Genomic DNA, 13,585 nt, shown 5'->3' with positions numbered 1-13,585 from the left:
AGAGGCTTACAGTAATACCAACCAAGTATCCATGTTGGTGGTTAGATTCATCTATTAAATGTTATGCACAGTGCACTGAGCATGTGTGCTGTGGAGCACAAGCACAGCGTTTTATTTTCTATCCAGGGTGACTAAGGACTGAATGAAAGTCATTGTCCAATTTTGTAATGAACCTAAAACAAAGACTGGATTTTACTGTAATTTAGCCACATGTGACATTTCATCCCGACGAGCTCCACTGAGTTTGTCACTGTGTGTTTCTCTTTTCAGAAATATCTCCCACAATCCTCTTCTTCGCATTCACCCAAGTCATTTCAGCCATTTGGCACAACTTCAGTCTTTGTGAGTACACACACACACACACACACACACACACACACACACACACACACACACACACACACACACACTTGCAGCCTTTGCAGAGATAGAAATGTACTCTGCTCTCTATAGGGCACTGGAAGGGATAGAGATCCCAGATATTCAGACTAAGATGTTTCTGCCCATGAAGAACCTGTCCCACATGTTCGTATGACCCTACACAAGTGTCCCAATCCCCACACATGTCACTGAATAATTAATCATCAGGTGTCTTTCTCTTGTTATCTCCTCTAAGCCTCATTGTTTGTGTAATTGTTTCTCCTTTCTTTTCTTATCTACCTCTGCCAGATACTTCCAGAAGTTCCAGTACTGCTCGTATGCCCCTCATGTCAGGTCCTGCAAGCCCAATACAGATGGCATATCATCTTTTGAGGACCTGCTGGCCAACATAGTGCTGCGGGTGTGTGTGTGGGTCATGGCCTTCATCACGTGCTTTGGTAACCTCTTAGTCATCGGCATGAGGTCCCTGATACGAGCGGAGAACAATCTGCATGCTGCGTGCATCAAAGTCCTGTGCTGTGAGTAACTACACACTACTACACACCTCAGACTCAGAAAGAAATGGTGATATTATTTACATATGGAGAAATATTCGATTTAATAGATGTAGCAACTGCAGGTTAGGGTGGAGGGGTTTGAAAGTGATTAAAGGTGTTAACAAGATTTATTTTACAAGAGAGAACAGACTATATGAAAACAATGGAAAAAGGATGGAAAAAGTTCGATTTCAAAAAACAATTTCAAATAGCTCCAGAGGATGAACTGTAAAAAATCAAAGAAGCTCTTGACCAAGCATTTTTTTTGACAGAAGTGGATTTAAAAACGCTTTTCTACAAAAAAATAAATAAAAAAATTAAATCCATATACCCATTTTCATGCTCTCTCTCCCTCACCATTCACAATTTGGTTCCTCTCCACTGTGTCTCAGTTTTGTATTGTCAGTCAGTTCTTCTTTATAGTTCTCTGGTCAGACTTATACTTATCACTCATGGCCGGGGGTTTTGTTCATCCTCCAGGCTTCACCCCCCCTCGTGCTGCCCTCTCACATTTTGATACAGGACTTATCTTTTTGAACAAGAATGAAAAAAGGACTAAAACTTTGATTTATCCATAGACTGTGGGCCTAAAGAAGGAGGTTTTGTTCTATTATCCTTAACTCTAACTTTAGATATATGTAGCTGCGACATTAAAAAAGTAATGAAGCTGTATTAATTAAGTCATGGTGGCTTTCTTAAGTCTTAAAATAACTTATTGTCTCACCAACTTTCTCACCAACCCACCGCTATACACACACAAACACACGCTGACATTCAGTCTTGCACTCCATGTGTGTACCATGCTGGCAATTACACTCCTGCACTGGCGGGTAAACTAATGTTTCATGCATTTTAATGAGAGAGTTTTGGGGTCTGGCTGCAGGAAGTGCCAGCACCTGACAGATGGAGTAAAACATTAAAACCCACAACGAGCACCTCTCTCTGTAAATGGACTAATGTGCTGTATGTCACTATCTCTCTTCGTGCAGGTGCAGACTGCCTCATGGGTGTGTACCTGTTCTTTGTCGGAGTGTTCGATGTGAAGTTTCGCGGCCAGTACAATCGTAACGCACTGCTGTGGATGGAGAGCGTAGAGTGTCGCACCATTGGATTTCTGGCCATGCTCTCCTCCGAGGTAACTTAATGTAGATTAACATCTCACTCACAAACAGATGTACACAAACAGGAATGAAGACCATAGTGTATGAATTCACTGCAAATCATATTCTTTCACATTCATGCAACCTTAAAGTGGCCTCTCGAAGAATTCTCGTTTTTGTGACACCTGTTTGTCGACACCTGTACTTACTTGTGGTAACATCCGATGCAGTTTAGCAATGCAGGTCACAGGTTTCTGGAGGGAGAAAAACAAACTATTGTTCTTTTAAAGGAGACATATGATGCTTTTTTCATTTTTCATTTTTTCCCATTCCTCAGATGTGTTAAAGGTTTTTTGTTCATGTAAAAGTTTTGCAAAGTTAAAAAGCCCATAGCCCATGGTATAGTGTTTCAGACAGAGGCTGAAAAGAAGAGCTGCAGCAATGGACAGTATAAGGAACGTGATTTGTTTTCTGAACATTAGAGCAGTTAAACCTTTTCCGGTAATATACCAAATTAAACTTATGAACCTGAATATGCGCATAACATTTCACCTTTAATAAATAAATCAGGCAATTTCTTTTTCTTTTTCCATCATTCTGTGAGCCACCGGGATCTGAAGTTCTGCTGCACACGACATGAATCTGCAAATAGCATTTGGAGGTGTGCAGCCTGTCGCCTGTAGCTCTTCATCTAACCGTTCACTGTGGTTGCTCCTTCTGGGTCTTTCACTTCCTGCAACATTTCAAACTGTAAAAATGCAAACAAGTGTTGCCTTGTTTCGTAGAAGCATTTTTGCAGAACGATGCAAAAATATGTAAGTGCTGAGCACATTGACAAACACTGCATATCTTGTGACTTCTTCATGTTTCACCAGTCAGCAATTTTAATGTGAAGCTGCAGCAAGAGGAATTATCAGCAAAACAATGCTGCTGCTGCTGTCGCTACATCCAGAGTTTTGTCAGCAAAGTGTTTTGCTACAGACTCTGGTTGTAGTTTTCTCAAGGGAGAATTTGACTGTCAACTGTTACTGTTTATGTTTTTACACACAACAAATCATTCTCAGTAAATCAAGGGATTCAACTATTTGTCCTAAACCAGTGCCTCAATCTAAGGGTATCACAGGATCCGGCCCTTATTTGATACTATTGTGTTGTTTTTGTTAAATTCAAAGTCTATAAACCTCACTGCGGGGAACTTATTGGGGTCAGCTGTACGTGCATGTAACATTTCTGGATCTGTAACCTGAGCCGGTAGCACATCGTTATCAAATCAGACCTCTTGATTTACAGCCTCTTGTGAATATATAACAAGTGTTTTACTGAGCTATGATTAATGGACCATACAAATGTTTCATTCATATTGACTATAAATCATGTTTAATTAAATTTAGCATTCACAAGTTAACATCAGAGAAGAAAGGAAATAAACAATGAAGAGATTAAAGTCTTAATTGGCTTCAACTAAAGCCCCTGAGTGCACCAACGAGGAGGAGCTTTCTGTTCGTCCTTTACTCGAGGCAGCGTTTATACATTGGAGATCTGTCTGTGATGGTAATAAGGCAGATGTTATTGTGATGGTTTATCGGAAACATGTCTCAAGCCTCATAATAATTTGAGCCCAATCCAGTGTCTATGTGGAGGGAAATAAACCAATCTAAAAGTTTGTAATGAGTGTTATCTCTCAGGTGTCTGTTCTGCTCCTGACTTATCTGACGCTGGAAAAGTTCCTGGTTATCGTCTTCCCCTTCAGCAATCTGCGCCCTGGCAAGCTTCAGACTGGGGTGAGCTACTCTACATGCACTGGAAATTTCACATTAACTAGATTTAATTCTATTTAAGTTTTGCTATTTTGATATAAGAAATCTTTAAAGAAACAGCTCCAGAGTTTATGAACTCTTATGAAGTGTGCTGTCTAAAAATAATCATACATCTTAAAAATGTGAAGATATTGGATTTATTCTGCTGGAGTATTTCTTCTTCGAAATAAATGTTCTCTTGTGGTATTATTATGGTTCATTTTCTGCTTCAATGGACGTAGTATGAACTGGGCGGACTGCAGCTGTACCTGCACTTAGAAATAGACAAATTATACGCAGCCTGATTCACAGTCACAGAATGCTCAGATTCTGTTGAGCAGCTTGTAATTAGGATCTGCTCTGCAAGAGCAAAGCTGTTTAATGTGTGGGGGTGCAGTGTCTCAGCTCTGGGTCAGAGAGGCTGTGAAACAGCAGCTCCATTTATAGATATTGTAAGTGCAACATTTTTTAATAAAACATGATGTAAAGGACACAGCAACGAGTTCAGCTAAGCCATATATAAGATAAGATTTACTGTCATTAGTCCCATTACAGGGACATTTGTCATGTTACAGCAGCAAAGGGGACAGTAAAAAATAAGAAACATTAGAAAAAGTTATAAATAAGTAAACATGCAATTAAACACAGACACAAACTCATTTTTAAATAGAATATATAATATAAACAGAACATATACAGGATTGCATTTATAAGATATTGAAATTCTGAAACATGCTGTTGATTCGCCTGGGGCAGGAGAAAGCACATAATTAGGAATTATTTTTAATCAAGATCGAGACCAAAAGTGATGAAACTTCTTCATCCAAATCACTGTTAATTTTTTACCCTTCAGCCTCAATGAAGAAAAAATATAGTAATTATATATTAAATATGTGTAAATATTTATCAGCATAAGTTTAGGCACAACTACTATTTCATTTACTTTTTCTGCCACAGCTTCCTCTACAACCCCAATGGGCTCTATTAATCTTATTTTAGATGCAACTTAGAGGAGCCCAACCAATTTATCTCTGTTTGCTGATACGCACCGGTATGAAACACTTATTGCACAGAACAAAAAATTCAGAAAAGATTTGCATTTTTAAAAAAAAAAATATATATATATATATATATTGTTAATTTGTGTTTTATTTTCATTTATATTTATCTATAATAAAGATTACGTTTTTTCTTTGTCATTAGGGTTTGATGATGACATCTTAAAAGTATCTCTCAGCTGATGCATTGGTATCAGAAATGTTTTTCTCTCTAGTATCGGCTAACTCCATCTTTGTCGGGCTATGTAAATAAGATCTGATGCTCATGTTTGTTTATCCAGCCGGATCTTCACTGCTGCTTGGTGTCACTGTGTGCTCCACGCAAAGAGCAGCTTTTTCAACCAAATCTGACTGTTAACTTTAAATACTCTGCACCCATCTGCCTGAAAGAGGATACGTCTGCTCTGTGAGGAAGCTCTGCCCCCTACTGTTGGCTTTGTCAGAGTCCAGAGGCCGAAAGCACTTGTCAGTCAACAGGCTCTATTTAATTAACTGTCAGTGAAAGTGTGGAAATTCAATGAGTTGTCAGTTAACTTTAATCGTTTTTTTAATGTGGGCTTTGAAGAGCACCGTGTCAGAAACTCTAACAACATGTTTTATCTTCCCACTGCAAGGTGGTCTTGGCTTCTATCTGGTTACTGGGCTTCATTATCGCTGCAGTGCCCTTAATGAACGAGGATGTGTTTGGAAACTATTATGGACGTAATGGAGTCTGCTTCCCCCTGCACTCTGACAGGCAAGAAAAACCTACTGCCAAAGGATATTCCACAGGGATTTTTCTGGGTAAATTTATGAAAGAAATTTTGTGTTTCTCCCCCAAAAGCTCATTTTAAAATGAACACAGTTTTTAGTAATTAATTAAAGAGCTTTTTTTTGTTTATTTGCACTGGAGGGAAACTGAATCACTCAATTAATAAATCAGTACTGTGAAAACAAATTTAATGACCCCAAACATAAACAAGAAAAATGTTGACAAAAGAAGAAAGGAGCCCTGCAGCAGATAATGAGACCCCAATAGATTTTTTAAAGGCTACGTGTGCTAATAGAATATTTATTTAAAGAAATTTCGTGAAAAGAGAACCACTGCAGAAGTGCTCTGTAGACCCTGTTCTTAACTTGTCTGTCCTCCACTCTAGTCAAAACTCACAATTTTGTGTTTTGGCACCATCAATTAAGTATTGAGTGCTACGTCACTAATGAAACTCTGTGAAGTTTACAAACCCATTAAAGTGTTCTTTTGTCACTTTATATAAAAATCATCGTAACCTGAGAAATTTCAAGTTTTTGTTTTCACAGTGGGCCACTTTATTGTTCTTGAAAGCTTTGTATTGTACTCAGTGTACCAACCAACTACCAGAACATGAAATAGCATTGCACCTTAGACGGGGCTTTTACACATCAAACACACTGGCTCCATGAACAATTCATGATTAGTCTTGGTTCCTATTACCCATTGTTCTCACTGCGGAACCATGTGGAAATCTGGCAACATGGATGAATGCATTTCGGGGGATATTCCCTCTTAAAAGGTGCCAGGATTTACATCACTTGGCAGTTTGAATAAAAACAATGTGAATTCATTTGAAGTGGCGCCGCTGGTTGTTGCTCGTCACTAAAGTCAGTTTTAAATTGAATGTCTGTGTGTCTGCATGAAAAATTCAAACATGTTTCCGTATTTGAGGATGTACATGAAGAAATATATTGTCCCGGTCTGATTGTGTCACATGAATATGAGACACAGGGTTCAAATTTCAGCTTCTAATTCCTGGGATTTACTTTGAAATGTGTTGGACAACTTTGGTCATAGCACCTTTAATAAACTTTATACTAAACTTTATTTACATAGCACTTTTCTATACCACAAGAAATAACACCAGACAGACAGATAAGATTAGAATAAGAAAAAACTAATTTGCTGAGCAAAATAGAACAATAAAACCAATAAGATCATAAAGGTTTTAAGACGTCTGTTAATGGACAATGAGTTCCATAATGTGGGGGCGCTGACAGCCTCACTTTGTTACGAGGTGTGACCTGTGAGTAACCTGCAGATATTTAGCTGCAAGGCCATTTTCAAGGCCATCGAAGTGAGCAATAAGATTCTAAAATCAATACGAAAGTGGACCGGGAGCCAGTGAAGGGAGACAAATACAGGGGTGGTGCAGTTGTACCTTTTGGTTGATCAGCATTTTGTATTGGTTGAGGAGCAGAGTAAAGTGCATCGCAATAATCAAGGTGAGCAGAGATTAAAGCACGTCCAACTTTTTGTAGATCAGCAAAAATTAGTTTGAACCAATTCATTTTTTGTGAGCAACAAAAGCACAGCCCAGGACAGATGATGACAGAAACACTGTAAAAAAAACAAAACAACAATCAGTGACATCAGCATGAACCTCCACAACCAAGACTCAGCAGAAATAAAGATGGAAACAGCTCATCAGATTTAAGATCTGCAAAACCAGATCGTAATTTGCAAAGAAAGACAGAGATGAGCCGTAAAAACCTCTGGAAGAAAGTTTTATGGACGAATGAGACCAAAATTAATTTCTCCAATTATCTCACGAACCAAAGCTCGTCTGTGAAACAGGGCGGAGGTGGTGTCATGGCCTCGGCCCGCATGGCTGCCTCCGGAGCCGGCTCACTAATCATTATCGATGTGAGTTAACGATGGCTGCAGCAGAATGAATTCAGACGCCTACGGAGACATTTTGTCTGCCAATTGACAGACAAGTTAATCGAGAGCACTCCGTCATGCAGCAGGACCCAAAACAAACTGCCAACACAACAAAGAAGTTCATCAGGGGGGAAAGATGGTTTTAAACTAGAGGAGCCTGAGCGGAGAAATCACCGGAGACAAGCGAGCGCTAATGGAGGCTGCGGTAAAAAGATGGAAAAGCTTATAGATTAAATCTGGTGGTGTCAGCGAGTAACAGGCTTGATGCACGTTTGCAAAGGGTTGTGCAACCAATTACTGAATGTTATTCAATTCAAGTTTCTTTAAGACTGTACTTTAAGCCCTTTAAGCCCAAAACATGTCAAATGATCAATTATATCACAAAATAAGCTAAGAATTGAAAAATGTTTGATGTGACTTTTACTTTTTCTCTTTTGCTAACATCTTTTGCTGATGATAATTTTACTACTTTTAGTCAAGCAATGCAGGACTGTTACACCAAATACATTCATACTTTTATGAATCTGCTACTTTAAGTGTGTGAATGCTTCCTTAGGTCTGAACGTGGTGGCGTTCCTGGTGATCGTCTTCTCCTACTCCAGCATGTTCTACTCCATCTATAAAACTGGCATCAACGCCACAGACCTGAGGAGCAGGCTGCACAGGGACGTGGCTGTGGCCAACAGATTCTTCTTCATAGTGTTCTCCGACGCCCTCTGCTGGATCCCCATATTTTTGGTGAAAATCCTGTCACTGTTGAAGGTGGAGATACCCGGTAAGAACGGAAATTGCATTGGGTTTTACAGTTGTTTAACATTGTGCAGTAATTGTTTTTATATACATCATTAATCACCTCACCTTCAGTGATCTAAACGCACTCTGCTTTTCTCTTTCTCTCCTTCAGGAACCATCTCCAGCTGGGTCGTCATCTTCATCCTCCCCATCAACAGCGCCTTGAACCCCATCCTCTACACCCTGACCACCAGCTTCTTCAGAGAACAGGTGGAGCTCTTACTCTGTCGCTGGCAGAGGAGACACCTCTTGAAAAAAGACCGCAAAAGCCTCACATCCTCCACAATCTTCACTGAGCGGGCAACGTGCTACCAGAAGCCGCCCTTCCTCCAGCGGGTGTCACTGAGTGGTGCGGACCCTCGCTACGCCTGAGAGAGGAGGGGACTCTCCCAGTATTATGTAATCTATGAGTCAGGGGACTATAAATGTTAGATCTTGAGGCTCCTGCATGCAAGGGGAACCAGATTAACGAGCGCTGAGCTGCGTCTTTATGCTCTGACGTGTTTCCACATTTCTAAAAATGACAACAATTTGACACCCTTGTCCAAAGCAGTTCCGCTTTTTTTCTGTCATATACACACACAGAGACTTAAGGGTCCAGTGTCTTGCTCTAAGGCACAGGTGAACCGGATGGAAAGAGCCAGAGATCAAACCAACAACCCGGCAATGAGTGGTTGCCCCTTTGTGCCACTTGAGCTTCAGCCAGTCCCATGCTTTCGCGCTCATGTCGCCATACAGCTGAAATGGTTCCAGGTAACGGAACTGTAAAGGAATAACAAAGAGGAGGATATGGATGGAAGAATAAATACCAGCTAACTGTATATTGCAGCTGTCAGTGCCACCAAGAGGATGTTCACGGACTAAATGTCAAGCAAGAGAAGTGCTTGTGATACTTTTCTGGAACAATCCCACATATGTTCGTGTAGTGACTCTAGAGCCGGAGAGGGAGCTGTGAAACGAAGCAGCTAAGACTCTGTTATCTCACAGTGACTGAGGGATGAAGCTCACAGAGTCACAGATACTCGGCTGAAAACCAGTTCAAGGATTAACGGTTTCAGTCTCGACAAAATCAAAGAACGAGTCTTGGATTGCAAAATAAAAACCAAACTGTTTTTTGTTGATGAAGTTCTAATGTTGGCAGAACAAAACCAGCAGTTTCAGTAAATGTATGCAAACACTAAGATTATTACGTTGTTTGAAATGCAAAAATACAGCTTGCATTTTGTAAAATATAATATTTTACTCTTAAAATGCTAAGTCAAAGTCAACTTTGCATGTCATTTTAACATCTTTCATGACACTATTTATATTCAAATTCATAACACAATTAAAGTTATACATTCATCAAACATTCATTCACACAAATCAAGCCTTCTGCTTCCTCCTTTTATTTCTATTCTCTGTGGTTGCTCATGTTTTCTTCTCACTCTGGTCATTTGTTTACTGGTGTGATTAGCTTTTTGGTTTAGTTTTATTCTAAATATAAATTTTCCTTCAGCCTCCTTGACACAGAAATGTAGAAATGAAACTCCAATGGGAGGAATGAATTTGCATTTTAGCAGGGTTGTGGTGTTCTCCTGCCACAGTATTATATAAATGCAAAAAAAGGGTTAATTTATGAAGAACAGATTAGAAAAGGTTTATTGCACATACACTATTTTTCTATAATTTTAACGATATAGTCATGTTTCAATAGTTTGTCCACAAATTACATTTCTGACAGATTTGCATTGAAGTAAAATGTGATAATTTGATTTACCATGAAATAATTACCATGTAAACTTGGCTTTTGCATTTGCAAGACAATTCCAGTCTGATTGAAACCAGTCAGTGGGAGAAGAAATGAGGGGAAGACACTTTCGTTAAAGAAGTGCATCAGTTATTTGCAGCAGCAGCAGCTATCTTCCCTTTTTACCATATTGTTAATGTTCTCATATAATGTGCATAATCTGAATTTCCATTCCAATTGCCATTTTGTTTACTATTTACTCTCCATCTACATTATGTGCTCTGACCATTTATGAATCTGCAGCATTTTGATACTGATAAGTCGAGCTGTTTTTATTTGTTCAGACCTGAACTGGATTAAAACATCTGGTTGAATCACGTTTAATTCTCTCATCCTTGCATGAGGAATATGTTCAGTTCAGTTTTGTTGCTACTGTGTTTGTCACACGTCACCTGGACTGTTCTACTTGGTTCATGTATCTATTTATACTTTTTTATACTTATAAATACTGTATATAAACAGTATTACTTTGTTTTAGTAACAGTAACTTTAATGCGATGACAATAATCAACAACTGGATAATGTTTAATGAGCAGCAAGACAAGGACAATTACATTTTTATATAAAGTCTATGAGTTGTACAGTTGAATCATTGTGCAGATTTATTGCCAGGTACACCAAGCAGTGGAACCCCTCTGACAAATAATTTCCTATTATGCTGTGCAGATTTTTTGTTGTATTATATTTGGTACAGGAGACTCTGTCAGTGTATGTTCTGTATATCATTGTGTTTGTTGGAGTCAGATTTGTGAATTATGTGTTTTATTGTTTTCCCCGCAGAGACGACTCTTTGTCTGAAACAATAAAAACAAGACGAGGAAAAACACTTCCATCAAGGCCTCGGTTTTTAGGATCTGTAGATGCACCATCAGGTGGCGTCAGATTAATTCTGGAGCACGACGACGACCCAAAACACACAGAGTCACATTGAGCTATTTCCAGCAACAAAAAGGGGAACAGAAAAGAAGTGAACTTTAAAAATACATAAATCATGTCAGGAGTAGGAAGAAGTGAATCCTTTTTGAGTCCTACCCAAGTATACAGTCTATGGTCCCACCCACTGTTCTTCACATTTCATCAAAACAAGTTTGTGAAGTGTCAGAATGTTCCAGCTTTCATCAGAAACAGCTCAATCCAATCCCCAAACATAAAGATTTTCAGAAGCATCCTCAATTTTGCACAATAGTTAGAAAGTATTTGCTCCACATCCTTTTTCTTATTGCTAAATTTACATTCGTGTGTAAAACATTCTGCCAACATCAATATCAGATATATAATAAGGCTTGTCTTCTTTTTTGAATATTTGATGAAACCAAATACCTCATTTCCCTCGAATAAATGATCGTCTTTAAGAATATAATCTCTGATATATATAATGCAAAAGTCTTTCCAGAGCTTTTTGGCTCGAGAGCAGAGCCGAGACATGTAGAACTGTCTCGTCACAAAAGGAGCAGTTTGTTTTCACGTCTCTTTTAAATTCCTGCATAGAGTGATTGGCGGAGTAATATTTATGAATGAGATTTACCTTCAGCCTCATCGTGCCCTCAGGTCCGGCTTCTAACGTTGTTGCGATTAAACGGACGAAACAACAAGTTGAAGGTACAACTGAAGGTTATTATTTTCATAACAAGTCTGACATAGCTTAAATATGATGGTTACACAACTGTTCCTGGTCTCTCTCTCTATAAATATTAAGGTCTCGACCTTAATATGTTGTGATTTGACGCTTAAAATTGAACTGAATTTAATCCTTTTATTGGAGTTCATTCATTTTTTTTGCCGTGGATTTTGTGAAGCACTTTAGATAAGTTCTATAGAAATAAAGTTAGTATTATTATTTTGAAGGACACCTCCTCAACCTTATTGACGAGTAAATATTTGTGGGGGAGCATCCACACTGTTCCACTGTTCATAAATCATAAATCATTTACAAACCGATTCCAATCTCCAGTAACAAGTGGAGCAGACTTTGAAATAAGGCACATGTGGTTTTATTATTATTATTATTATTGTTGTTATTATTATTTGGAAGGACACCTCCTCGACCGTACTTGTGAGGACGCACCACGCTGTCTTCCAGCATAAATCATTTACAAACCGATTCCAATCTGCAGTAACAAGTGGAGCAGACTTTGAAACAAGGCACGTGTTGGTTTTACTATCATCCCTCTGTCTCTTCCTGTCTTCTCCTCCGTCCCTCTCCTCCCTCTGTCTCTTCCTGTCTTCTCCTCCGTCCCTCTCATCCCTCTGTCTCTTCCTGTCTTCTCCTCCGTCCCTCTCATCCCTCTCTCCCCTCAGCATCCCTCCCTGACAGGTGTCCAGCCCCTGGTCCACGGCTGCGCCCCTAGCGACGCGTCCGACGGACACCGCGCCGCACCAATGGGGAGCGTCTCCTGCCTCCGGTCCGCGGCGCCCCGGCGTGCGATTGGTTGCTAGGGGCGGGGCGCTGTCATCCCGGAGCGGTGTGTCGCTGTCAGCCGGGAGAGAGACGGAGAGGAGACGGACTGATGGAAACCAGCCGCAGCATCGCACCGACAAAGAGCCAGCGCCGGGTGCAAGTGCTCCTGTAGCCGCGGAGCTCCACGCAGACAAAGGTAGGGGTTCGATTCCCCTGTCAGGTTCGCGTCGCGTCCGGTGTCGTTTGACCGACGACAAAGCGACGTCTTCCCCCCCCTCTCACGCAACATCGATTAACTGCCACCAACTAAGGGGGGGGTGGGTGGTGGTGGTTCGACTAGCTCGTTAGCTTCCGAGTTAGCATACATTCATCCATAAAAAAAAAAATAAACACCGGCCGAGCTGAACTCGCTTCCTCGTTTCCTCGGCGGCAGACGCGCGGGGAACAATGGCGCTTTGTGAGGCCGCCCCCGGTGTTTACGTCCACGGCGGTTGTAAATACACGGGGCGGTGATGGCGGGGAGAGATAGCACGCTACACTATTAGCTAACATGCTAGGTAGCAGATGTGTTTAAGGAAGAGACACCAGCACCAGCAGCCTGGTCAGCAGCAGCAGAACCATCTACTGAGAGGTTTCTCCTTATTCGTAATGTAGAACACAACATATTATCTATAACATTCATCCCTTCTGCTCCTATCAGGCTGCTGAACCCAGACAGTAGTAAATCACATCTATTATGACTGTATCTTTATCTATTTGATATCTAACTATTGTCTTTGTATTGCTATTTAATCTGCCTCCTCAATCTTTATATCTTGATGTCCTTCACCGACCTCTGTTTCTTTGTTGACCTGTGCTTTCTGACACGCTTCACATTGGATGTTGTCTGTTCGATGCCCTCCCTGGGATCAATAAAGTTGTCTGAATCTGAATAACTATGTGTGAGCCTTCTGGAGCAGCCGGTGATGTCATGTGTTTCCTCATTGGGAAGATGATTACATGTTATCGTGCTGCTGATTGAACCATTCTTGATGGTCGGAGATTGAACACACACACACACA

The 13,585-nt window shown here is 40.3% G+C and overlaps 2 protein-coding genes across 3 annotated transcripts in view; both read left to right on the top strand.

Moving 5' to 3' along the window:
• rxfp2a (relaxin family peptide receptor 2a) overlaps positions 1-10,952 on the top strand; it is a 42,471-nt gene extending 31,519 nt beyond the window's left edge. The window contains exons 13-20 of one of the 2 annotated variants that reach the window (XM_035178320.2): positions 271-342; positions 454-525; positions 670-899; positions 1,907-2,052; positions 3,703-3,798; positions 5,486-5,654; positions 8,102-8,320; positions 8,450-10,952. In XM_035178320.2, the coding sequence (XP_035034211.1) occupies positions 271-342; positions 454-525; positions 670-899; positions 1,907-2,052; positions 3,703-3,798; positions 5,486-5,654; positions 8,102-8,320; positions 8,450-8,709 (1,264 nt within the window). In that variant the 3' untranslated portion in view covers positions 8,710-10,952. The remainder of the gene's footprint in view (positions 1-270; positions 343-453; positions 526-669; positions 900-1,906; positions 2,053-3,702; positions 3,799-5,485; positions 5,655-8,101; positions 8,321-8,449) is intronic. The other variant, XM_035178321.2, reaches the window with a different exon arrangement.
• Positions 10,953-12,575: 1,623 nt separating this feature from the next.
• fryb (furry homolog b (Drosophila)) overlaps positions 12,576-13,585 on the top strand; it is a 55,405-nt gene continuing 54,395 nt past the window's right edge. Inside the window, exon 1 of the mRNA XM_047343678.1 lies at positions 12,576-12,720. The gene's annotated coding sequence lies outside the window, so the exon portion shown is untranslated. The remainder of the gene's footprint in view (positions 12,721-13,585) is intronic.

This window comes from Hippoglossus stenolepis, chromosome 15 (assembly GCF_022539355.2).
Source record: "Hippoglossus stenolepis isolate QCI-W04-F060 chromosome 15, HSTE1.2, whole genome shotgun sequence".
Lineage (NCBI taxonomy): Eukaryota > Metazoa > Chordata > Actinopteri > Pleuronectiformes > Pleuronectidae > Hippoglossus > Hippoglossus stenolepis.
The sequence above is the reverse complement of the archived record's forward strand: the minus strand, read 5'-3'. Positions and strand labels throughout refer to the sequence as shown.